At 49.8% G+C, this 26,357-nt stretch overlaps 3 protein-coding genes across 6 annotated transcripts; 2 read left to right on the top strand and 1 right to left on the bottom strand.

The window, feature by feature from the left end:
* Window positions 1-6,328: 6,328 nt before the first annotated feature.
* Window positions 6,329-15,437, top strand: VPS11 (VPS11 core subunit of CORVET and HOPS complexes; the record flags this gene model as incomplete). 2 transcript variants are annotated; one of them, XM_082844498.1, is made up of 16 exons in its annotated part: window positions 6,329-6,517; window positions 7,132-7,278; window positions 7,376-7,511; window positions 7,841-8,004; window positions 8,605-8,852; window positions 9,595-9,796; window positions 10,196-10,347; window positions 10,978-11,164; window positions 11,853-11,999; window positions 12,125-12,313; window positions 12,416-12,577; window positions 12,805-12,944; window positions 13,033-13,235; window positions 13,367-13,538; window positions 13,965-14,187; window positions 14,835-15,437. In XM_082844498.1, the coding sequence occupies 16 exons, from the start codon at window positions 6,329-6,331 to the stop codon at window positions 14,997-14,999; spliced, it is 2,826 nt and encodes a 941-aa protein (XP_082700624.1). In that variant the 3' UTR covers window positions 15,000-15,437. The 2 variants fall into 2 exon arrangements, with proteins under 2 accessions (XP_082700624.1, XP_082700623.1); XM_082844497.1 differs by lacking the exon at window positions 6,329-6,517 and having other exon boundaries at window positions 6,663-7,278.
* Window positions 15,438-17,300: 1,863 nt separating this feature from the next.
* Window positions 17,301-24,995, top strand: HMBS (hydroxymethylbilane synthase). Of its 3 annotated transcripts, XM_082843961.1 has the most exons (14): window positions 17,301-17,472; window positions 19,718-19,771; window positions 20,117-20,189; window positions 20,575-20,624; window positions 20,708-20,763; window positions 21,148-21,225; window positions 21,455-21,532; window positions 21,670-21,745; window positions 22,849-22,962; window positions 23,212-23,250; window positions 23,453-23,572; window positions 23,813-23,866; window positions 24,006-24,092; window positions 24,191-24,995. In XM_082843961.1, the coding sequence occupies exons 1-14, from the start codon at window positions 17,440-17,442 to the stop codon at window positions 24,362-24,364; spliced, it is 1,086 nt and encodes a 361-aa protein (XP_082700087.1). In that variant the 5' UTR covers window positions 17,301-17,439; the 3' UTR covers window positions 24,365-24,995. The 3 variants fall into 3 exon arrangements, with proteins under 3 accessions (XP_082700087.1, XP_082700088.1, XP_082700086.1); XM_082843962.1 differs by lacking the exon at window positions 23,813-23,866; XM_082843960.1 differs by having other exon boundaries at window positions 24,006-24,995.
* On the bottom strand, window positions 24,995-26,269 carry H2AX (H2A.X variant histone). Its single transcript, XM_082843963.1, has one exon. It carries the CDS (start codon window positions 26,216-26,218, stop codon window positions 25,787-25,789), a length of 432 nt encoding a protein of 143 aa, XP_082700089.1. The 5' UTR covers window positions 26,219-26,269; the 3' UTR covers window positions 24,995-25,786.
* Between the last annotated feature and the right edge of the window lie 88 nt (window positions 26,270-26,357).

Below are 26,357 nucleotides of genomic sequence, written 5' to 3'. Positions count from 1 at the left end.
AAGAGTGAGAGGCCCACGTACCGCAAAAAAAAAAAAAAAAAAAAAATCTTCCAACAAACAAAAGTCCAGGACCAGATGGCTTCACAGGTGAATTCTATCAAACATTTAGAGAAGAGCTAACACCCATCCTTCTCAAACTCTTCCAAAAAATGGCAGAGGAAGGAACACTCCCAAACTCATTCTATGAGGCCACCATCACCCTGATACCAAAACCAGACAAAGATGTCACAAAAAAAGAAAACTACAGGCCAATATCACTGATGAACACAGAAGCAAAAATCCTCAACAAAATACTAGCAAACAGAATCCAACAATACATTAAAAGGATCATACACCATGATCAAATGGGATTTATCCCAGGGATGCAAGGATTCTTCAATATACGTAAATCAATCAATGTGATACACCATATTAACAAGGTGAAGGAGAAAAACCATATGATCATCTCAACAGATGCAGAAAAAGCTTTTGACAAAATTCAACACCCATTTATGATAAAAACTCTCCAGAAAGTGGGCATAGAGGGAACCTACCTCAGTATAATAAAGGCCATATATGACAAGCCCACAGCAAACATCATTCTTAATGGTGAAAAACTGAAAGCATTTCCTCTAAGATCAGGAACAAGACAAGGATGTCCACTCTCACCACCATTATTCAACACAGTTTTGGAAGTCCTAGCCAGGGCAATCAGAGAAGAAAAAGAAATAAAAGGAACACAAATTGGAAAAGAAGAAGTAAAACTGTCACTGTTTGCAGATGACATGATACTATACATACAGAATCCTAAAAATGCCACCAGAAAACTACTAGAGCTAATCAATGAATTTGGTAAAGTTGCAGGATACAAAATTAATGCACAGAAATCTCTTGCATTCCTATACACTAACAACAAAAGATCCGAAAGAGAAATTAAAGAAACAATCCCATTCACCATTTCAACAAACAAAATAAAACACCTAGGAATAAACCCACCTAAGGAGGTGAAAGACCTGTACTCAGAAAACAATAAGACACTGATGAAAGAAATCAAAGATGACACAAACAGATGGAGAGATATACCACGCTCTTGGATTGGAAGAAGCAATATCGTGAAAATGACTATACTACCCAAAGCAATCTACGATTCAATGAAATCCCTATCAAATTACCAGTGGCATTTTTTACAGAACTAGAACAAAAAATCTTAAAATTTGTCTGGAGACACAAATCTACAAACAATATGTGCTGGAGAGGGTGTGGAGAAAAGGGAACCCTCTTGCACTGTTGGTGGGAATGTAAATTGATACAGCCACTATGGAGAACAGTATGGAGGTTCCTTAAAAAACTAAAAATAGAATTACCATATGGCCCAGCAATCCCACTACTGGGCATATACACAGAGAAAACCATAATTCAGAAAGACACATGCACCCCAATGTTCATTGCAGCACTATTTACAATAGCCAGGTCATGGAAGCAACGTAAATGCCCATCAACAGACGAATGGATAAAGAAGATGTGGTACATATATACGATGGAATATTACTCCGCCATAAAAAGGAACGAAATTGGGTCATTTGTTGAGACGTGGATGGATCTAGAGACTGTCATACAGAGTGAAGTAAGTCAGAAAGAGAAAAAAAAACATCGTATATTAACGCATATATGTGGAACCTAGAAAAACGGTACAGATGAACCGGTTTGCAGGGCAGAAATAGAGACACAGATGTAGAGAACAAACGTATGGACACCAAGGCGGGGAAAGTGGTGGTGGGGGGAGGGGGTTGTGGTGGGATGAACTGGTAGATTGGGAATGACATGTATACACTGATATGTATAAAATAGATAACTAATAAGAACCTGCTGTACAAAAAATAAATAAAATTCAAAAAAAATAAATAACCACTCACAATTCCATTTTCTAGATTAAATCACTTATAGTATTATAATGTATATCAATCGATACACACTCTTTTACCACGTTCCTATGTCATATTTTTTCTGTCCAGAATTTTCAGTAGCTATATTTATGGAATTATAGCATAGAGAAATACAATATTTAATTACCAAAGACTTCCCTGGTGGCACAGTGGTCAAGAATCCGCCTGCCAATGCAGGGTACATGGGTTCGATCCCTGGTCCAGGAAGATCCCACATGCCACGGAGCAACTAAGCCTGTGCGCCACAACTACTGAGCCTGAGCTCTCGAGGCCACGAGCCACAACTACTGAGCCTGCATGCCACAACTACTGAAGCCCACGCACCTGGAGCCCGTGCTCTGCAACAAGAGAAGCCACTGCAATGAGAAGCCCGTGCACCACAATGAAGAGTAGCACCTGCTCGCAAAAACTAGAGAAAGCCTGTGCGCAGCAACGAAGACCCAACGCAGCCAAAAATAAATAAAATTTTAAAATTACCAAAATTACTATTTGACAATTAAGATGTTCTTTGTGCTGTTATAAAATTGCAATGGACACATTTATTGATAAATTTTTATGTAACTCTATGCCTTATAATCTACCTAGGATAAATTTCTAAAAGTGGAGGGCTTCCTGGTGGCACAGTGGTTGAGAATCCGCCTGCCAATGCAGGGGACATGGGTGCGAGCCCTGGCCCAGGAAGATCCCACATGCCACGGAGCAAGAAAGCCCGTGAGCCACAACTACTGAGACTGTGCTCTAGAGCCTGCAAGCCACAACTACTGAAGCCCGCGTGCCTACAGACCATGCTCCGCAACGAGAAGCCATGGCAATGAGAAGCCCGCGCAGCGCAACGAAGAGTAGCCCCTGCTCACCGCAACTAGAGAACACAACTAGAGAAAGCCCACACACAGCAACAAAGACCCAACGCAGCCAAAAATAAATAAATAAATAAATTTATAAACGTGGAAATGTGGCCTTAAATTCTGGTTTTTAGGCATTTGATACATATTGCCAAATTGCCCTCCAGAAAGGTTTACCAACATGCACTCCCCAACAGCAGTGGATGACAGCCCCTGTATCCTTACTAACATTAGAATATTAATTCATTTTTAAAGTCTTGGTGGGAATTCCCTGGTGGTCCAGCAGTTAGGACTCTGCGCTTACTAAGATCCCACAAGCTGTGTGGCATGGTCAAAAGGAAAAAAAAAATAAAGTCTTGGCATAATGAGTTTTTTTTAACATTTATTAATTTATTTATTTTGGCTGCATTGGTTCTTAGTTGTGGTGCACGGGCTCTTCTTTGCAGCGTGCGGGCTCCATGGCATGCAGGCTCTGCAGTTGTGGCACACGGGCTCTCTAGTTGCAGCGCATGGGCTCAGTAGTTGCGGTGGCACGGGGCTTCTCTCTAGCTGCAGCGCGCGGGCTCCAGAGCGCACGGGCTCAGTAGTTGTGGTGCGTGGGCTCAGTAGTTGCAGCGTGCAGGCTTAGGTGCTCTGTGGCACATGGGATCTTAGTTCCCCAACCAGGGATTGAACCCGTGTCCTCTGCATTGGGAGGCAGATTCTTAACCACTGGATCACCAGGGAAGTCCCGGCATTATGAGTTTTAATAAGATGAGGGGGCGGGGGTGATGAGGAGACAAAGGCTTAGGAACATTTCTCAGCTTGCACTGAGATTGGGATTATTATGTGTCAAGGAGAGAAAGCAAGACTTTTGGGGTTCTTGAATTCTGTGACTTCATGATCACATAGAAAAATGACTCAGACTTATGAACAAATTTATGGACTTGAGTGCTCTTTAAAAAATAACTGATCAGGGCTTCCCTGGTGGCACAGTGGTTGGGAGTCCACCTGCCGATGCAGGGGACACGGGTTCGTGCCCCGGTCCGGGAGGATCCCACGTGCCGCAGAGCAGCTGGGCCCGTGAGCCATGGCCGCTGAGCCTGTGCGTCCAGAACCTGTGCTCCGCAACGGGAGAGGCCACAACGGTGAGAGGCCCGCGTACTGCAAAAAAAAAAAAACAAACAAAAAAACTGATCCCATAGAATACAGGGCTTTGGAGTCTGCAGACCTGGATTTGTCTGTGAACCCCACTACTTCCTACCTGTGTGATTCTAGGCAAGTTGTTTAGCTCTCCTGAGCCTCAGTTTCGACATCATTTAAAGAGGCATGCTGGTATGTGCCTCACAGGGTTGGTGTCAAAATTAAAGAAGGTGGTAGGGACTTCCCTGGTGGCACAGTGGATAAGACTTCCACACTGGAATGTTACTCAGCCATAAAAAAGAATGAAATCATGCCATTTGCAGCAACATGGATGGACCTAGATTATCATACTAAGTGAAGTAAATTAGAGAAAGATAAATATCATATGATATCATTTATATGTGGAATCTAAAAAAAGATACAAATGAACTTATTTACAAAACAGAAATAGACTCACAGACATAGAAAACAAACATGGTTACCAAAGGGGAAAAGGGGGGAGAGATAAATTGGGAATTTGGAGCTAATAGATACACACTACTATATATAAAACAGATAAACAGCAAGGACCTACTGTATAGCACAGGGAACTATATTCAATAACTATAATGGAAAAGAATCTGAAAAAGATATATGTATATGCTGAATCACCTTGCCATACACCTGAAACACTGTAAATCAACTATACTCCAATTATAAAAAAGAAATTAAGGGCTGGATACTGTCAGTCCTGTTTGTCCCCTATGGTGGTGGTCAAACTCCCGGAAGAGCAAGAACCACGTCTTTTTCATGTATATATTCTGGGTATTTAGTACAATGCCAGGAACAGTTAGTAGTGAACACGTGTTGGTCAAAAAGAGGAAAGGAAGGAAGGCAGCAAGTCTGAAGAGGTGCCATGGGTCCTGTGGGGGGCCAGTTATCTGCCTGCGTACCCCCATCAACAAGAAGATCCAGCGCGCATGGGCCTTACCAGGTTCAGACATCAAAGGAAGATGCTGAGCCTCTACCATTGGACAGTAGGGGGAGCACGCACATCAGCAACAAAGATGCCAGTCTGCTGTTCACATCTCTGCTTCCTTTAACATATATTATCCATAGTCTTAACAACGGACAAAACATACGATCTAAAAATTCTAATGAATAGTACAGAATACACTCAGCAGGTGAAAGCTGGTCCCATCTACTCCCCATTTGTGCTTCTGCCCGCGGATTGAGATCCTGAACTAGTTCCAATACCTGTGTGACAAAGAAGAAAGAGATCTGGGCTGGAAATCAGGCAATCTGTGCGCCTTCCCCTCATTTATTTCTTTAGACAAATGGACACTACCTTTCCCGTCAACACGACCAAGGAGAGGAGGTGATAAGAGGAAAATCATCCATATTCATTGCTTCAACCAAACATGGAGTATATACCAGGCTCTGTTAGACCTGGTTCCTGATACCCAAGATACAGGCGCTACTCTTTGGGAACTCCGGGGAAGGAATAAAGAGTAAAGTGTTCTGAAAACAAAAAGCTATGGGGCGCAAGGGTGCAAAAATGAACTTCACAAATACTAACCACATGGCCGCTTTTTCGTATGCATACTATCTCAAATGACTCTGTGTCCCTCCTGTTTGTAGATTCCTGTGGCACACAGACAGTACACCTGCAGTTTTCCACGTGGACAGTTGGTTTAGCCCGAGTTGGGACTGGTGGGTACCATGAAGTGTCTTAGACACCACTCGTTAAATCACTCAGTGCTCAGAGCTGCGGCTTCAAGGCTCTTTGCTGTGCTCTGCTGACGTGCCATACCCTGCCACTATGGCAATGAGAGAAAAGCCAGGTTCTTGGAATTCCTGCCCCATCAGTATTTCCCAGCTTCCTTAAGAAACATGTTTTAGGTGCCCATTACATGCCATGCGCTCAGACAGAGGGACACAACAACGAATATAGGACACTGACTATAGTTCACAATCCGTATCTGGTGGCAGACACAAACCTCTAACTTTAATTCTCTTCTTCTACTGCCGAAAAACCAGTTTCACATACACGGGTTCATTTAGGCCTCAAAACAATCCTATGACGGCAAAAGGTAATTCACCTAGGCACAGCGGGTTACAATTCACAAACCGCGTGACATTTGATCCTCATCTTGATCCCTCATTGCCTGCGAATTTAATAAAGGAGGAAACTGATGCTCAAAGAGGTGAAGGTCTAGCTCTTAACAAGCATTTCAGCCAGTGCACTTACAGAGCCGGCAAAGCCGCAAAATGCGGAGCGAGCGGCGGGCTGCAGACACTGCCTCAAGCGGCGGCGCGCACTCTCCCCCTCCCTGCAGGGGGAAGCTGTCAAGGAGAGTGGAGAGCGCCTGCGCACCCAGGCGCCAGGAAGCGGCCGGGTCACGTGATCCGCCGGCTCCTCTCACGTGACCTCTCCACCGGAGGCGGGGGCCTTCGGCCAAGATGGCGGCCTACCTGCAGTGGCGGCGCTTCGTTTTCTTCGACAAGGATCTGGTGAAGGAGCCACTGGGCAATGATGGGGCTGCTTCCGGGGCTGCGCCTGCCTCTGGACCCTCTGCTTCCAAGTTCCTTTGCCTCCCTCCTGGAATCACTGTCTGCGACTCAGGCCGAGGGAGCCTAGTCTTTGGAGATATCCTTCCTCTGGAGCTGCCTCTTCCCTCCCCGAATCCCTGAAGAGATACAGCTGGGATGAAATCTGTCCGTCAGAGGGGTTCGTGTTACGTGCCACTTTTCTTTAGATGGGCGCCCAGTGCTCCTTCTGTGGTCCGAGGGAAGAAAGGAGGAAGTCCGTTCTCTAACTTGTTGCCAACTGAGCGAACAATCCTGGGCGAGTCATTTAACCTCTCTGGGCTTCAATTTCCTTATCTGCAAAAGGGGCGTAAAATAACAATTCGGCAAGGTTTTTTTTTTTATTGTTTTTGTTTACTTTTAAGATCGATGAAAAGAACGGATGCAAGTTGGCTTTAAAAGATGAATATGTGAGGTGTCATTATCTCCCCAGCCCAGTATTGTGGGGGAGGAGTTAAATGAGACCATGAGTTTGCTGCTTTGTTTTTCATAATGCTGCCACTAAACTCGGGCCTTTCTTTTCTAATCTTTTTAAGATGGGGAGTTCCCAGAAGATAATCTGTGGAAAAACCCTTGAAAAATATAAAGAGTTTTATGTATGTTAGTTGTTATTTGGGTTCTGGCCTAGATATAAGTATCTCTCCTTGGAAAGGAGGCTCCTTGACTACTCTGCACACATGGAAGGCCAGATATGGTTCTTGCCCCGCTCCCTACAGCTTACCGGGTTCCAGGCGTACAAACTACGGGTGACACACCTGTACCAGTTGAAGCAGCACAACATTCTGGCATCTGTTGGTGAGGATGAAGAGGGGATCAACCCCCTGGTGAGTCCTATAAAGGAAATAGGAAAGACCTAGTAGCCTGAGAATGGCTGTTTGTTGGCGCGTGACTAGCATTCACACATCTGAGGTCTGTCCACAGGTAAAGATCTGGAACCTGGAGAAGAGAGATGGTGGCAATCCACTCTGCACTCGAATCTTCCCTGCCATCCCAGGGGCAGAGCCAACTGTTGTATCTTGTTTGACTGTCCATGAAAATCTCAACTTTATGGCCATCGGTAAGCAGAAAGAAGGCAAAGCTAACACCCCATGATTCTTTATAGATTTTCTTCAGAGTTGCTTCTGCAGCTCATCTTCACTGTTTTCATGAGACCATTTTCTACTGAACTGATGCACTTGAGATTTTAAAGTTTTGGATGGGAAAGCATTTAGTTTTGTTCTTTGAAAATGAGTCAGTGAGTCCTGATCTTCATGGTAACCACTGGAGAAGTTGGGTAGCAGGAGAAAGAGTGTCACTTCTGACAAGTGCCTCAAGTGGTCTTTTCCCCCTTCTGTGCTTTCTGATCTATTCAGCCTCAATAAAATGCTATTTCTTGCTCTCTTGCAGGTTTCACAGATGGCAGTGTTACACTGAACAAAGGGGACATCACTCGGGACCGGCATAGCAAGACCCAGATTTTGCACAAGGGCAACTATCCTGTTACCGGACTGGCCTTTCGCCAAGCAGGAAAGACCACTCACTTGTTTGTTGTGACAACTGAGAATGTTCAGGTATGACCAGGGCCTCCACTGTTACGGGCAGGCAGGCAGGAAAGGCTTTAACATTGCTCAGAGGGCTAAGGTAGGGAACTGACAAAAGAGGTAGAATTCCTGCAGTTTTCATCATACAACCTTGAATCATTTGCCCAGCTTAATATTTTATTTCCTCCCTTAGGAGACTGGGAAGAGTTAGAGCTAGGAACTCGTGATCTTGTAGTAAAAGACCTAAGTTTTTCTCCTAATTAACTTAAGAGACACTGGACAAGTTGCTTTACTTCTCTGGTTCCTGTGCTCCTAATTTATAACAGCTTAGTCTCAGCAATAGTTTTGTTTTGTTTCAGCAATGGTTTTTGCTTAAAGCAGTAAAATTCTCTTACTTGCTAAATACCTGTAGTAAGTAGTGATAGTATATACAGAGGAAAGAAATGTACTCTCTGCTTATATATTTAATAGATGGGTGGTGGTTAATGGAGATGGCAAGCAGCCAGGGAAAGTCTTAGGGTGCTAAGAATTAAGAAGAGAGAGCCAGTGTGGAGGTGGAGATACCTTTGGGAAGGCTTAGATGCCTCCTCCTCAAAGGGAGCCTGTTAACCCCTCTCTTACTTCCTGCAGTCCTACATAGTTTCTGGAAAAGACTACCCTCGAGTGGAGTTGGACACCCACGGTTGTGGCCTGCGCTGCTCAGCCCTAAGCGACCCTTCTCAGGACCTGCAGTTCATAGTGGCAGGGGATGAATGTGTCTACTTATACCAGCCTGATGAACGGGGGCCCTGCTTCGCCTTTGAGGGCCATAAACTCATTGCTCACTGGTTTAGAGGCTACCTTGTCATTGTCTCCCGTGACCGGAAGGTTTCTCCCAAGTAAGGACTCCACGGAGAAGCAAAAGGGAGAGGGCTGAACTTGTTCCCCAGAATTAACCTCATTTTAAACTCCTAATGCCTGGATCCCATCAATCTCCTATTTGGTTTTAGGTAGATTGTGCTTACACCTAGATCGGTTATAATGGTTTTTTTTTTTTTTTGCTGAAAAGTGTGTGATTTTGCGGCAGACATTTGCTGAGCAGCCCTGATGCGCTAGAATGCTCCAGGGAATTTGGGACCTGGTATTGGGATTTTTACTCCTTGGTCAAAATGAATTGGGTAGAGGAACAAGGGACTGAGTAGTGGAGAAATTGGAAAGTTCTGGCAGATGCAAGACAGGGCGTTTTTGTCTCTGAGCCACCAGAAAGGGCGATGGGGTCTTCAGCGTGATGCAAGTGGTCCTTGTCAGATGTTAGTTTTCATTCAGTACTGAGCTCAGTGGCCTACATACACCAGGCACTAATTATTTGTTAAATAATGGATGTTGGAATGGATGTAGTTAATTTTTCAATCTGTTGCCTGTATTAATTATAGGATCCTAAAGGGTAAGACCAGGTCTATATGTTCTCTTCCTACAACTGCTAGCACCATGCTAAATGTTACAGGATGAGCTGCTAGAGGGGCCAAAGCGGTGTCATGTCTTGGGTGGAATGGGCAGCACCAAAATTGTATTGGAAAGGAAATCGAGGGGAGCTGAGACAGAGGTGGTACAAATATCTGGGTCTTTCTCTTTCCCACACAGGTCAGAGTTTACCAGCAGGGACTCCCAGAGCTCCGACAAGCAGATTCTCAACATCTATGACCTGTGCAACAAGTTCATAGCCTATAGCACCGTCTTTGAGGATGTAGTAGATGTGCTTGCTGAGTGGGGCTCCCTGTACGTGCTGACGCGGGATGGGCGGGTCCACGCACTGCAGGAGAAGGACACACAGACCAAACTGGAGGCAAGGCCACCAGATTCCCAGAGCAGGCCGTGGGCACCCAGATGCAGCTCTAGGAACAGGCTCCCCAAGTCCCTTGGCCAGGGTGTTTCCTTCCCTTTGGGTCACTTACTCAGCTCCCTTAGGGTAGGATTACAAGGCCAGTGGCCTGGGATGAGGCCTTAGAGGGAAGTAGTGGCTGGGAGCCTGAGCCCACTCTCAGGGTCCACTCTTCCTGCCTGTAGAGAACCTTGTGAGGCGAGCTGTTGTTGGTCCTGGGGGTATCTGAGAGGTCTCACCCTGTCTAAGACCTAGGCTGATCGGGGCTTCACAACTGTCTGCCTTGTGTGTTGTGGGTGCATTCTGGGAAGGTGTCTTCTCAGGACTGCTTCTTCCAGTTTTCTAATCTCTCTTCCCTTCCAGATGCTGTTTAAGAAGAACCTATTCGAGATGGCGATTAATCTGGCCAAGAGCCAGCATCTGGACAGCGATGGGTTGGCCCAGATCTTCATGCAGTATGGGGACCATCTCTACAGCAAGGGCAACCATGATGGGGCTGTCCAGCAGTATATCCGGTCAGTCTGGAGGCGCTTTAGGATATAGCTGTGAATGCAAGGACAGGCAGCCAGATAGGCTAAAACCTGCACTTGGGGAAGGAGGGTGGACTCCACTGTGAACCGTCTTTTTTTCCTCCAGAAACTGTGATGCCTCAAGTGAGAAGACAGTATACCTTATTGGAAAGGGAATGTTTTGGGTCAAATATTACATGACCAGCATGCAGTTGAGCTGATGAGTATCTATTATTTTAGATGTTAATTTGACCTTCGTTAATACTCAATTTGATAAGATTCTTTAAAGGGAAAAGGCTATTCATCTCTTGCTTCCACACTTTCTTCCCTCAATACTAATTCTTAAATTAATAAGGGGTCTTAAGAACCTGTCTAGCCTCTTTCCCAACCTCTCTCGAATTCCTGTTTTCACCCGTTTAAGAAACAGTGCTCTGGAGCCTTGCTACTCATGTGGTCCGTGGTCTAGTAGAATCGACATTGCCTGGGATTTTGTTAGAACTGCAGAATCTCAGGCCTTACTCCAGACGTGCTGAAACAGAATTTGCATTTTAAGAAGATCTTCAAGTGATTCCTATGCACATGAAAGTTTGAGAAGTACACTGACCCCAATGCTATTTGATGCATATGTCTCCCTAGAACCATTGGAAAGTTGGAGCCATCGTATGTGATCCGCAAGTTCCTGGATGCCCAGCGCATCCACAACCTGACGGCTTACCTGCAGACCCTGCACCGGCAGTCCCTGGCCAATGCCGACCACACCACCCTACTGCTCAACTGCTACACAAAGCTCAAGGACAGCTCGAAGCTGGAGGAATTCATCAAGGTGCAGGGGGGTGTTGGCGGGGGATTCCGTGAGGGCCCCACTAAGCATGAGGGGCTCCACCAGGGCTGCAGAGACAGGGAAGAGCTGACCTTATTTGGGGACCAGAGTCCTCTGGTCTATAAACTAGGAAGAGGAATAGCCTTTTTTGCGAGTTTTCTCCTGTTTTCTCTTTTGTTTTTTTTTTTTTTCTTTTTGGCTGCACTGCGTGGCTTGCCAGATCTCAGTTCCCCCACCAGGGATCAAACCCGGACCCTCAGCAGTGGAAGCGCAGAGTCCTAACTACTGGACCGCCAGGGAATTCCCACCCCTCTTGTTTTTTGATGCCAGAACTTCTCGTGGTATCTAAGCCCAGGGAAGCCCTGTGTTCCCAGACGAGTCCCTCTAATAGTAGAGGCAGAGGAAGACTTTTGGAGAGGCAGGATAACAGTGCTTTAAAAGCATCAATTTTAGGACTTCTCTGGTGGTCCAGTGGTTAAGACTCCACGCTTCCACTGCAGGGGGCACAGGTTCGATCCCTGGTTGGGGAACTAAGATTCTGCATGCCGCTCAGCACTGCCAAAAAAAAAAAAAAAAGCATCAACTTTTTTATTGCCTTAAGAATCTGGTCTTAGAATCAGATGCATATTTCCTTTCCGTTCCCCAACCACAACCTCTCTATGACTGGTTTTGTCTAATGTCTCCCCGGCAGACAAAGAGTGAGAGTGAAGTCCACTTTGATGTGGAGACAGCCATCAAGGTCCTCCGGCAGGCTGGCTACTACTCCCATGCCCTCTATTTGGCTGAGAACCACGCACATCACGAGTGGTACTTGAAGATCCAGCTAGAGGACATCAAGGTAGGTGAGCCTCTTGACACGGGCAGGACCCTGTTCTTTTTCTAGGACATCCCTGGGATGCTGAAAGTGCTTCCTGGTGGGTGAGGCAGGAGCACGTGCTTATTCTGCCCTTTCCCTCTCCACAGAATTATCAGGAGGCCCTTCGATACATCGGCAAGCTTCCTTTTGAGCAGGCAGAGAGCAACATGAAACGCTACGGCAAGATCCTCATGCACCACATACCAGAGCAGACGACCGAGTTGCTGAAGGGACTTTGTACCGACTATCGGCCCAGCCTTGAAGGCCGAGGTGATAGGGAGGCTCCAGGCTGCAGGGTGAGGCCTCAGAGAGAATGGCTTTTGGACAGCAGGGATCCCCTTAGCAGCCCAAGTACCGAGCCCGCTCACTCGGCCACCTCTCCTCCCTTGCCGTCCTAGGCCAACTCAGAGGAGTTCATCCCCATCTTTGCCAACAACCCGCGGGAGCTGAAAGCTTTCCTAGAGCACATGAGTGAGGTGCAGCCTGACTCCCCGCAGGGCATCTATGACACGCTCCTTGAGCTGCGACTCCAGAACTGGGCTCACGAGGAGGAGCCGCAGGTGAGACCTGGCAAAGTGGCCAGAGGCGCTGGAGAGAAACTGCTTCCATTTCTTTCCTGGTTGCCTCTTGCTGCTTTCTTTAGACCAATAACACCTCACCCTTGGGGGCTAAATGGTCCCCCGTGAAGAGGAAATTGGACTGAGAGGAAGAGATAGTTGACTTGCCTGGTCCTGAGAGGCCTTGTCATTTTTCCCTGATGCCCAGCAGCTCTACCCTCCTCTTTTAGGTCAAAGAGAAGCTTCACGCAGAGGCCATCTCCCTCCTGAAGAGTGGTCGCTTCTGTGATGTCTTTGACAAAGCCCTGGTCCTCTGCCAGATGCACGACTTCCAGGATGGGGTCCTTTACCTCTATGAGCAGGGGAAACTGTAAGAGTCTGGGGAATCTCAGGGAAGGGGAACGAAGCCGAGCCACTTGCGGGGGACAGCTGCTGATGTGCGCCTTGCCCGGCCGCAGGTTCCAGCAGATCATGCACTATCACATGCAGCACGAGCAGTACCGGCAGGTGCTCGCCGTGTGCGAGCGCCACGGGGAGCAGGAGCCCTCCCTGTGGGAACAGGCGCTCAGCTACTTCGCCCGCAAGGAGGAGGACTGCAAGCAGTACGTGGCGGCCGTGCTTAAGCACATCGAGGGCAAGAACCTCATGCCGCCTCTCCTAGGTACTCCGGAGGACAGGGCGGGCGGCTGGGTGCAGGCTGCCGGCAGTCGGGCTCTGGGGCAGGGGCCCTTCCGTTCTATCCAGAGGGCTGCTTGGTTCATGGTCTTGTTTCCTCCCGGACCCCCATCTCAGTGGTGCAGACCCTGGCCCACAACTCCACGGCCACCCTGTCTGTCATCCGGGACTACCTGGTCCAAAAACTGCAGAAGCAGAGCCAGCAGATCGCGCAGGACGAGCTCCGGGTGCGGCGCTACCGAGAGGAGACCACCCGTATCCGCCAGGAGATCCAGGAGCTGAAGGCGAGGTACTTGGCATCCAGAACTGTGGAGGCGTCCGGGGATAACACTGTTCTTCACAGGGTGTCATTTTTCAAAGACAGGATTGTATGGAGTGTGTTTGAGCATTTCATTCTTGAAGATCTGTTTTGATGGAGGAATTCCAAAGAATGATTTACTACGTAGAACGTGATTTATTGGGCTTTGGAGGATATTATCTTGTGGCAGGTACTTATCTTGGGTTGGATGGACCTGCTGGGAGGGTGCTGAGACTCCCTGCAGGCCCAGCGTGGGGTCCTCCTGTGACCCGCTTTAGGTGGTAAGAAGAGCAGGGCCTCGTAGTTCTTAGCGGGGACCTCTCTCTCCTCATTGCCTCCAACTGCCTTCTCTCTCCACATGGTTCCTGGCCCTGCCCTCACTTTCTGCCACTCTTTTCTGGTCTCCCTTGCCTGTAGTCCGAAGATTTTCCAGAAGACCAAGTGCAGCATCTGTAACAGTGCCTTGGAGTTGCCCTCAGTCCACTTCCTCTGCGGCCACTCCTTCCACCAGCACTGCTTTGAGAGTTACTCAGAAAGTGATGCTGACTGCCCCACCTGCCTCCCTGAAAACCGCAAGGTCATGGATATGATTCGGGCCCAGGAACAGAAGCGAGATCTCCATGATCAGTTCCAGCACCAGGTGGGGATGACGTGACTCCCCCGCCCACAGGGAGGTGGTGAGCGCTGGGGACTGGTGTTCTTTTCTCCTCCTCCTGTGGTTTTTTTTTTTTAAACATTTTTTATTTCTTTAATGTATCTATTTTATTTATTTATTTTTGGCTGCATCGGGTCTTCGTTGCTGTGCGCAGGCTTTCTCTAGTTGTGGCGAGCGGGGGCTACTCTGTTGCGGTGCACGGGCTTCTCATTGCAGTGGCTTCTCTTATTTTTTTAAAGAGATGGAATGAGGTGTTCTGTTTTATTTTGATTGATTGATTGATTTTTGGCTGTGTTAGGTCTTCGTTGCTGTGCACGGGCTTTTTATCTAAGTTGCATTGAGCAGAGGCTACTCTTCGTTGAGGTGTGCTGGCTTCTCATTGTCGTGGCTTCTCTTGTTGTGGAGCACGGGCTCTAGGCGCGCAGGCTTCGGTAGTTGTGGCTCGCGGGCTCTAGAGCGCAGGCTCAGTAGTTGTGGTGCATGGGCTTAGTTGCTCTGAGGCATGTGGGATCTTCCCGGACCAGGGCTCGAACCTGTGTCCCCTGCATTGGCAGGCGGATTCTTAACTGCTGTGCCACCAGGGAAGCCTGTCCTGTGGGTTTTTGACTCGCAGCTCTTCTCTTTCCCTGCAGCTCAAGTGCTCCAACGACAGCTTCTCTGTGATTGCTGACTACTTTGGCCGAGGTGTTTTCAACAAATTGACTCTGCTGACCGACCCGCCCACAGCCCGACTGACTGCGAGCCTGGAGGCTGGGCTGCAGAGGGACTTGCTCATACACACCAGGAGGGGCACTTAAGCGGCTAGTGGGAGGGGTGTGATGGTGGAGGCCCAGCAGCAGGGACACAGGGGGACAGAGACAGGGCTGTTGTTGCACAGGAGTTAGGCAGACATGCCCAGGACTCTGCTCTCATCTGATGCCATAGCCCTCAGGACTTAAGGGGACTTTCTTTTCCTGCCTCCTTCTTCGGCCAACCTGCCATTTGTCCTGTTGACTTTTTGAGCAGTGTAGATCATTCCAGACCAGAGGGGGAGGGCACCTCAGCAACCTCAGAGTCTGGACAATAGCGGCTTTATTCTCTATCCAAGAGCACCAGGCTGTGCTTGGGTCCTGGCTCCCAGAGTCTATAAATAAAAGCATATAATGATTTCGGGGTTGAAGGATTTATTCTGGGGACTTCCTGGTGATTCTTAACTGTGCAAAATGTACTTCTTTCCCTCTGCTCTCCTAGAGCTCCCCTTCCCTTCCTACAGAGTTCCTTAAAGATGATGTTGACGAGACTTCATTCCAGTAATGAGTGGGGCCTATGGCATCTAGTAGAGTTCAGTTGAAGAACCTCTGCAAAGGCCTGAGGCCTGAGCCCCAAGAGCAGCCGGGACTGAGGACTCTGCTCTGTGGTGTGGCTGGTCTCTGTGGCTCTTGTATGGACAGAGTATTCAAGCTGGAGGCAGATTCTGGTGGGGAGCCTTGGGCTTTAAAGCCTGCCATCATAATGGGTGGGTTGGTGTCTCTCTGTATTCAGTACCAGATGATAAGCAGGATAAAAGGGCCTTTATTGAAACATTTTGTTCCCTCTTCCAAAGTTGTCAATTGAAGTTTGTGTTGCTAAATGTCTGCGTGTAATTGGGGTTACACTGCCCGTTGGAAAATTGCTCCTATGGGGTTGTTTAATTAAAAGAAGTAACTTAAGACATTGTGGTTTAGGTAGTATTTAGAAGAGGCGGATAGAGTACATTACATTGGTAGCAGCTAAGAATACAGACTTTGGATCAGCTGCCCTGAGCTTGATTCTTAGTTTCACTTAAGGCAACTCTGAACCTTCTCTGAACCTCAGTTTCTTTGTCTGAACATGAGGAATTACAACATCTTTCTAGTACGGCTGTTATGAAGGTCAAAGGAGCCAATCAATGGATGTGTTACTGGTCCCCAAGAGGTCAGTGACCCCTCAGTGGGTCCTTTGCCTGGAGTTGCAAATTCCGGTCAAACAACACCATGTTCGGTATAGCAGAGCAGAAACTATTCATTGATCAAGGAATGGAGAAGGGAGAGCACATGCTCTAAAGACACCTTCTCCCCCAAGGGAGGGCAGTAAGAGAATTTAAGGGATAGGAGGCAGACATGTCATCAGGGCTCTAGGAAAGGGGCAGAGATTTTGGGGTGGGGGGCAGAGCTGGGGCATCACAGCCTTCCACGTGGCAGGAATTTGCGCCTAGCAGAGTACAAATATCCCCCTTGGGCGGGGATCTTGGCATGGTAATGAAGCAAAGGTAGCTTTAGGACACTACCAGGTCCTGTGGTCAAGTCAGAGCTAGTTCGGGGCTGTTGACCACTGCGTATCTCTTAAAGCTCAGTTGCAAAACATCTCTGTCAAATACCAGGTGCTTTTGAAACACAGAGATAAGTCACGGCTGGAATCTTGTAGCCCTCAGGCTGGTATGGATGACAGGTGTCCAGTTATTTGAAAGTGGTTAATACGTGGTTATTAGTACCGTTAATGGATAAAGCACTTTTACTCACAAGCCCTTTTCCCACCAACACTAATAATGTGTTGTCACTCCCATTTCAGTTATTTGTCTTTAGTTGCCTACTTCAGGGTTGTAGCAGAAGCAGCACCACATAAGCTGCACTAATTGCTTGTGCCACAGCTAAGGAGATAAAGCTGTGGAATTCTGGGTGACTAGCTTTTAGAAGCAGGCCTCTTTCATTTGTAGACGTTGAATGCAGCCTGGGGGCATGGTAAGTTGCTCAAATAGCCTTTAACTTCCGACGCCGCATTGTAGGGTTAATCTCCTTTTCCTCTCGGCACGCCTACTTTTGGTTTATTGACGTTCCCTTGGGTGGCGGTAGGAGGGACTGAAAAGAACTTACTTTGTGGATAAATCTGGGAAGCATATCTTGGCCACTGACCGTCGGTATTCCTGGCTAGGTAAAAGTAAAAATGAACAGTTGGTGGGCCTGGGTCTCAAACGGGGAAGACCAGGGCCAGCCTGGGGTAGTAGGGGCGGTAACGCAAGGTAAGGTCTTCTCTGTTGCAATCGTTCTAATTCCCGCCCAGGGGAGGTCTAGCCCCTCTGGGGCGGGGCCGGAAGTGACGCAGGCCCTTAGCGGAGCAGGGAGTGTGGCTGCCGGAGGATAGCGAGCTCCGCGTGCGCCCAGTGCCCGGGCGGCCGGAGCCTTCGGCTTGCCCGACTCCGGAGGACACTGGCAGCAGCCCCCGGCCTACTTCCCGCGCACAGCCATGTCTGGTAACGGCGACGCGGCCGCAACGGCGGTGAGTCTTGAGCCGGTGACCCTCGCAGCTTCGGTCTTCTGCACTAGCAGTGCCACGATTGGCTTCAAGTTGCCACTCTCCGTCGTCAATTGGTCGGGACGATTATCTGTCTGGTTTTTTTTTTTTTTTTTTTTGGTTCTAACAGTTTTTAAAGGGCCAGTAGCTGGGTTGCCCTTAGGGGAATCAGAGAGCGGTGGGGGCGGACTTAAGAGCAGATCGATTGTCTCGAACGGAACCCCGTTCCTGCGGGGATCTGGATGGGATTCCATGAGGCATGGCTTCCGCGGCTCTAGATACAGTGACCCAACACAGGAAAATTCGTCTGCACGAGACAGGGTGCTATTCCCCGGGATCCCTTCACACGAGACAGGTCCTAGTCGAGATTCAGCCACTTTGGGGAAGTGTTCCATTTTGGATCCAGAGAGGAGAGTGTACCTCGAATTCTCCGAACTGCACACAAACGTCTTGGAAGTGCACCGTCTCCGCTTTTTTTCTTTTTAATGGACACCCAGCCCCAGCCTACGCTCAAAACTGCCCCAGCCTACACTCAAAACTCCCCAACTGAGACACATCATTGGGTTACTACCATGGACGGGGGACGCCCTTGGGCCTTCCTATTCCTAGCCTGGGGTCCCAGTTCTGGGCTTGTGCAGATGCAGACTGCAGAGCCCATGAGGCCAACGTCAGCCTGAGATAAGAAAGGAGTGGGGCAGTTGCCCTATCTTTCCCTGACCTATGTGCTGGTAAGGAGTGGGATTCTGTGCCATTGCTGACATTCCTGAGTGCTGGACTAGGAGTAAGAAGATTTGGATTCCAGCTCTCTACCCATGATTAACCCTGTGGCCCTGGGCAAGTCACTTTGCTCCTCAGAGCCAGACTTTGCTTCTGTAACGTAGTTCCAGAGATGCCTGCCCTGTCTACCTGATAGGTTGTTATGAAGATTAAAAGCAATAGCTCTAGGATATACATGCTCAATAAGGAATTTTTTACTGGAACAATTTGACTTGAATATGCTGTGCAGAATCAATGAAATTAAGGGATTGTTTGAACATAGCAGTTTCTGGGACCTTAGATTCCTTTCTGTGGGCTGCCTGTGGCCCAGAATTTTAGTTGCCATGTTTAGCATTTCCAACCTAGCCTAATTTGCTTAGGGTCCCCCAGGGTTTATTTATTGGAGAAGTGATAGCTATGGAGTAGACTAGAGTCCAAGAGCAGCCAGCTGTCACCTCCTCCAGCAACAGAGGCCCCAGATACCTGACTGCAGAAGAACTCTGTAGGATGAAGATCCCAGAGCAGGGGAAGTTGATAGTATCTATAGTGATCACTGTCTGATCTGGGAAGAAATAGGACCTCAGACTGGAGAACCCAGTTCTGCCTGCTTGGCACTGAATACCTTTGTCCAAGGTGCCCTGGCAAGAGGAAGAGGCATGGCCCTTTGAGTTCTTGGCTTGGTCTCTGACATCCTAATATTTCCTTTGTGGTGAAACCAGAGGCTGCAGTCTAGGTGAATGGACATTAGACAGCTCACCCCCTTAGTCTTACAGAATATCAAAAGCAGAAGATACTTGAGTGCAAACTTCTTCATTTTATAGATGAACAAACAGGTTTATAGATGAACAAATAAGATGATGTGTTCAAGTTTGCCCAGGCAAGAGGCTGAGCAGGACTGTACGTCAGATCTGTCGATCCCAGTCATGCATTCCGTCCAGATTACGGGATCCATAGTGCAGGAGCTGTGGGGTAGCTCTTAGGGCATCTAGGTGGCACTGAAGCTTTCTCAAGTGCTGCTCCGTTGTGGATGCTGAACTTGTCCTCAGTGACTCAGCTCACGGTCCCCTGTGTGGCCCCAGCTGTCCTGCCCCTGCCTGCTGCAGGCCCCACCCTCCCTGGGGCCAGACTGATAGACCTTATCTCTCTACCCACCTGGCTGAGTGCAGCATTCCTACTGCCTTAGCTTGGATGGGCTTCAGGGCTTAGTGTCCTGGTCATTACAGCAACAGCAGGTCCTGCTGTCACTTCTGTCTGGTCTCTGCTTCTCTGGATCCCTGAGGAGCCAGAAGGTATTGTTGGGGAAGGTAAAGGGACCAGTCTTGGGGAGGGGAGTGTTTCCCCACTCCAAGGCTCAGCTGGCCACAGGCCAGGGGCTGATGTTCCTTTCTTCCAAGCCAGTGATTCTGGTTCTTGGACAAGGTGTTGAGGAACACAAAGAGCAGCAGGGACTGTGACCTGGGGACTTTCTCTGCAGGAAGAAAACAGCTCAAAGATGAGAGTGATTCGCGTGGGTACCCGCAAGAGCCAGGTGAGTGTAAGTACCGGGGTGGAGGAGGTTTGTCAGAAGACTTCTGTGTCCACAGTATTATAAGTTGGGGGGCCCAGAGCGTTCTCAGCAGCTCGGGGATGGAAGAAATGGGGTGACTGAGTATCAAATCCCATGCAGGATGACAGATTGCGTTCTGTAAAGAGATAGTCCCTGGGCTGGGAAGTTGGGGTACAAAGGACTCCCAGGCCAGACCCCCCCCCTTCCTAGGTGGGCATTCAATCCCCTCTCTGAATTCCAATCCTTTCAGGATCTCCCTGACCCTTTGAGGGTCTGACCTTAGGGTGGTGGCCAGAGGACAGGACTAACCTGAATTTCTACCCCTAGCTGGCCCGCATACAGACGGACAGTGTGGTGGCAACGCTGAAAGCCTTATACCCAGGCCTGCAGTTTGAAATCAGTGAGTTTTCTGGAAAGGAATGGAAGCTAATGGGAAGCCTTTAACCCCTGGAGGGGAGAACACAGTGTTTCTGGCTTTGTCTTGCACCAAAGCCTGGTTCTGTTGCCTCTGAGAATTCTTCTTGGCTGTCCCCAGTTTGGAGGGCCCTTTCCTTCTCTGAACACCTCCAGCTCTGACTACCTGGGCTAGCCTGGCATTTATCATCTGCTTTGGGTCTTTTTGTGATTACGTCTGGTCTTCCTCCTAGATTGTACATTCCCAGAGGGTAGGGACTGGGGCTTATGTGCCCCTGTATCCACCAACGATCTTAGCACAAGTGCTCAGCTCAGTAGGGGCTCAATAAATGCTGATCACCGAACGTCTGGTTTGTTGATTCTCTCCTCAGTTGCTATGTCCACCACAGGAGACAAGATTCTTGATACTGCTCTCTCTAAGGTAACATTTTCCATCCAACCCTTTTCCCCCTCCTCTTTCCTTCCCCCAAAAGATTCACCCTGAGGCCCTTTCTTGCCTGGCAGATTGGAGAGAAGAGCCTGTTTACCAAGGAGCTGGAACACGCGCTGGAGAGGAATGAGTAAGTGAAAGCAGGGAGCATGGCGCCCTCTCAGGCTCTCGCTAGGACCCCAGTGCACATCACACCTGGGTATCAGCTAGACTGTTGGGCTTAAACGCTTGGATAGGCTAGAGAGGGGCTCATATGTGAGTTTTTCAGGCCTCAGAAAAGGAGAGTGTCCTGGTTCTGAGCCATCTGGCTGCCTGGGGGTGCAGGACTGGCTGGGGGAGGGGGGTGAAAGGGAGTGTAGGAGGGGAGCAGGTCTCTGGGACCCAAGGTCTCAGAAAGGCCTGCTTCCTGAACCGCTCTAGGCTCTGCCAGTGACGTACAGGCAGGAGTGGGTGGAGAAGGGCTGGGGACGTGCTGCTCAGACCCCTTCTCCTTCCCTCTCTGCCATCTCTCTAGAGTGGACCTGGTTGTTCACTCCCTGAAGGACCTGCCCACAGTGCTTCCTCCTGGCTTCACCATTGGAGCCATCTGCAAGTAAGAGTCCTGCCAGTCAGGGGGCCTCGGCATGGGGTAGACATCATATTAACCTTGACTTTTCCCTTTGGGACTTGGCCCTCTGCCTCTAGGCTGTCTCCCCTGCCCTGAGGAGTGTCAAGCTTGGCAGAAAACTCAGAAAATGCCAGTTAGTTGACTATTGAGAGAGCCTGGAAGTGACCTGAACCGAGATCTCTCCCTTATTCTATGACTTTCCCTCCATCCCCAGGCGGGAGAGCCCCTATGATGCTGTGGTCTTTCACCCAAAATTTGTTGGGAAGACCCTAGAAACCTTGCCAGAGAAGAGGTGAGTGGGGCCTGGATAGGCATCTTGGTGGGATGTGCACAGAAGATGGAGGGGTGGGAGGAGGAGGAAAGGAACAGTGCCTGCCTAGTTAAATCTCATGCGACTTAAATCTCATTTTAAACCATCTCTCTGAGCAGCGTGGTGGGAACTAGCTCCCTGCGGAGAGCGGCCCAGCTGCAGAGAAAGTTCCCACATCTGGAGTTCAAGAGTATTGTATCCTTATAGCGGAGGGAGGAGGCAGCAGCCAAGGAGGAAGACCAGGTCCAGAGGGCCCTGGGAGTTGTGAGAGTGGAAGGGGCTTCCAGAGGAAGTGGACCATGGATGCAGTGGACTGCCTCTCCTCCCATTCATCCACCCATCCATCCATCCATCCATCCATTCATTCATAATCCTTTCATGTTTTCTTAGCCCCAGGCAAGTGCCTGGCACTGGGGATATGGTGAGCAAGATCAACATTGTCCCTGCTTACACGGAGTTTACATTTTAGTGCTGGAGACAGACAACCAGGCATTGATAATACAGAGTGATACTGAATAATGATTACATCGAGGGAGGGGGGTTGGGGGGGGTGCTTCCATTTAAATTTAAATAATTAAAAATTGGTTTTATTATAGTTGATTTACAACGTTGTGTTAGTTTCTGGTGTATAGCAAGTGATTGTTGTACATATATATACATATTCCTTTTCATATTCTTTTCCATTGTAGTTTATTGCAAGATATTGAATATAGTTCCCTGTGCTATATAATAGGACCTTGTTGTTTATTTTATATATAGTAGTTTGCATCTGCTAATCCCAAACTCCTAATTTATCTCCCCCCATCCCCTTTCCCCTTTGGTAACCATAACTCCATTTTTATTTTATATTCCACTATATTGTTTTGATCTTTACAATGTTATATGTTTGTAAAACTGATTTTCAAAATAGTATTCGCTAAGTGCTCCAGTGCACAAAGTAGGGAATTCTCTGGAAGCTTCTAGCTGGAACATCTAAACACAGACTTGAGAGTCAAGGAAGGCTTCTCAGAGGTCTTGTAACCTTGGGCAAGTTATTAAATAAATTAAAACCTCTCTATCATTTTTCTCATTTGTAAAATGGAGATGATAATACTACCTACGTCATAGGGTTGTGAAAATTAAATGAATTGACATATCTAAAGCGTCTGGCATGTAGTAAGTATGAGGTAAGTGTTAGCTGTTGTCATTAAGCTGAGAACTCAAAGGTGAGAAGTTAGCAGATTGAGAGACTCAGGCAAAGGGAACAGCATAAGGCTCCAGACTGCCCAAAGCTTGTGGTCCTTAGCGCCTCTCCACAGCGGGGAAACCTCAACACACGGCTTCGGAAGCTGGATGAGCTGCAGGAGTTCAGTGCCATCATCCTGGCCGCAGCTGGCCTGCAGCGCATGGGCTGGCAGAACCGGGTGGGGCAGGTAGGGCCTGCCACTCTTCACGCCCCAGTTGATCTTCATCTCCTTCCTGCCTGTGTTCTCTTTTCGAATCCCACCTCTAACAGTGCAAGCTGGAAATGAGTCCCAGGTTGGGAAGACTGGGGATCAGAGGCCAAACTCCCACTCTTGCCTCTCCAGCCCTTCTGTATGCTAGAAAAGCCCCATCTCACAGCTGTGTGCTTTTAGGCACTCCCACCTCCACCCTTCTGACTGCCTCTTCTGCCCCCACAGATCCTGCACCCTGAGGAGTGCATGTATGCTGTGGGTCAGGTATGCTTGACCAGGGAAGCCGTGTATTGATGTGTCCCTTTCTTTTGTTTTCAACCAAGAACACTCCCAGAGAGGGGCAAGGCTTGGGAGGCTACTGGCCCAAAAGGACCTGGCAAACAGGTGGAAGTAGGCTGGTTCCCATCCTTAGCTCCATTGGTTGGGGAAAGACTGGCCCTGATATCTTAGGCTATTTTTCCATCAGGGGGCTCTGGGAGTGGAAGTTCGAGCCAAGGACCAGGACATCTTGGATCTGGTGGGTGTGTTGCATGATCCTGAGACTTTGCTTCGCTGCATTGCTGAACGGGCCTTCCTGAGGCACCTGGTAGGAGGGCCTGTGCTCTTGTGGAGGGGTGGGTACCTGGAGAGCTGGGAAGGGTAGTGGGGAGATTTCTCAAATTATTGCTCTGTATTTAGTGGTAACTCATCCTTCAAAGTATGGACAGGACCCAGGGCCGCTACCTCATTTTCAGTTATGTCCTTAGAGGGGTCTGTTATCTCTGAGGGCTCTGGTTACAGGGTGGTGGTAAGGGTTCTTGGAGCTCACAGGGAGAACTTGTTGCAGGAAGGAGGCTGCAGTGTGCCAGTGGCAGTGCATACAGCTATGAAGGATGGGCAAGTAAGCAGGGGAAGATGGGTGGGAGGGCAGGGAAGGGACTCGCATTTCTCCTGTGCATCCTGAGCTGCCAGCAAGAAAAGCCCAGGTTTCTAAGCAGTTCCCTCTCACAATATGCTGAGGCAACTGTTTTATTTCCCAGCTATACCTGACTGGAGGAGTCTGGAGTCTGAATGGCGCAGATAGCATGCAAGAGACCATGCAGGCCACCATCCACGTCCCTGCCCAGGTGCCAAGGCTGGAGGGTGATGGAGAGGGTAAAAAACACGTCTGTATGTTACCTCCCCTTTTGTGCTCACCAAATCCTACCCTCCTTCCCTTACCCAGCATGAAGATGGCCCTGAGGATGATCCACAGCTGGTGGGCATCACTGCCCGGAACGTTCCACGACGAGCCCAGCTGGCTGCTGAGAGCCTGGGCATCAGCCTGGCCACCTTGTTGCTGAACAAAGGAGCCAAGAACATCTTGGATGTTGCACGGCAGCTCAATGATGCCCACTAACTGGTCTGTGGGGCACAGGTGCCTGGGTTGCTGGTGCCCCGTGCCTACATCCCAGCCCTCAGTGCCCCAGTCTCACTGTTACCTGGGGGGTGATTACCCAGGGGATGGAACTGCAGGGGCGGAGACTTAGAGACTTGTCTCAACTTGGGGCCTTGGTGATGCCTTGTCTCCTCAGTAGGTGGACGCTTAGTCTCTAGAGAAAAAACATCTAACAAGCCACAGCCTTTGAATGTAACCAACTCTACTAATAAACTAGATTTGAAGGTGGCTTTGTTTTTGATGGGGTTGCAGGAAAGAAAGATAAGGACAAACACAAGACCCTTTGCTCCTTACCTCAGAGGCTAAGACCCCTGTCCAGAGTTCTCCTGGAATACATTGCCTTCTGTTTCTGTCTCAGTAGTTCTGACAGAATAAATTGTCTCCCAGGGAACACCAAGAAAGAACCATAATCTTATAATCTACGATTTGCCGCTCCAGTTAACGGTAAAGCCTTTGTATCAGATAGCTCCCCTCCCCCACTACCTTTAGGAATCTACAGTCATCGATCCTACAACCCGTCTGCAAAATGAAGAGACACCTCACTGTTTAAAAAAGAAAATCCTTTAATAAACAAAATTAGTCCATCTGAAACTCCCCAATACCTAAAGTACTGTCTTGGATGGGTTAGCTGCAAAATTCCAGTTCCGAGGCCAACGGCGACTCAGTCCAGATGGGGATTAACGGACTAGTGCTGGTATCTAGGTGCTTGGCTTGCGGAGCGGAGCCGCCGGGAGGGGCGCGGGTCCAGGGGCAGGACTCCCGCAGACCCCACGCCGCCGGGACCCGACACCGCGGGAGATGCTCACGCCGCGAAGTGTGTCTTCCGGGACGCGCACAGGCCTGCGAGTGGAGATGGAGGGAGCGCGGACGTGCAAGGCTCGGGATCCGGCAGCAAAGGGCGTCCCGGGACAAATGAAGTGACCGACTGACTCCGCCGCCGTCAACCGAGTCCCGTCCGGAGCACCGGGCTGGTGGGGAGCGCGCGCGCGCGGCCGCGCCGGCGGCCGTCCGCACCGACTCACCTTCCCCGCCACGCGCCCCGGCCTGCGTCAGCGCGGCCGGCCCAGCCTTCTAGAAGGTGCCGCGGCCGCCCCGCAGCCCATCAGCATTCGGGGGCCAGGCCGGCCGAGTCACGAGCTCGCTCCTGGCACCGAGCGGCGTTCAAACGGCCGCCCTCCGCCGAGCCACGGCTGGAGCGAGCCGCGCGGGGGAGGGGCAGGCCGCGCGGCGGCGGCGGCGGCGGCGGGGCCGCGGAGGGGGCGAGTGAGCTGCCGCCCGGCCGGGAGCCCGACGCGGCCCAGCTCTTTCCGTGAGCGTTGTGGTGGCCCTTAAAAGGGCCTTTGTGGTGGCGAGGGGAGGGGCCCGGCGGCGGCGCGGGCGCCCTCAGTACTCTTGCGAGGCCTGGGTGGCCTTCTTGCCGCCCGCGGGCGCCTTCGGCCCCACGGCGGCGCTGGTCTTCTTGGGCAGCAGTACGGCCTGGATGTTGGGCAGGACGCCTCCCTGGGCGATCGTCACGCCGCCCAGCAGCTTGTTGAGCTCCTCGTCGTTGCGGATGGCCAGCTGCAGGTGGCGGGGGATGATCCGCGTCTTCTTGTTGTCGCGGGCCGCGTTGCCCGCCAGCTCCAGGATCTCGGCTGTGAGGTACTCGAGCACCGCCGCCAGATAGACCGGCGCGCCGGCGCCCACCCGCTCGGCGTAGTGTCCCTTCCGCAACAGCCGGTGCACGCGGCCCACGGGGAACTGGAGGCCCGCTCGCGACGAGCGCGACTTGGCCTTGGCGCGGGCCTTACCGCCTGTCTTGCCGCGGCCCGACATGCTGCGCGAGGTAGAGGAAGGGAGAGGAGGACTGCTCACGAGACTAAGGCACAGCCGTCCGCCGCAGTCCAACTGCTGCCGCGCGCGCCCAAGGGCCGCCCTTATAAGCCCCCAGGGCGCACCCCCGCGTCCTCCTGAT

This window comes from Leucopleurus acutus (assembly GCF_964270905.1).
Source record: "Leucopleurus acutus genome assembly, chromosome: 8".
NCBI classification, from domain to species: Eukaryota; Metazoa; Chordata; class Mammalia; order Artiodactyla; family Delphinidae; genus Leucopleurus; species Leucopleurus acutus.
Note: the sequence above shows the minus strand (reverse complement) of the source record. Positions and strands in the feature narration are given on the sequence as shown.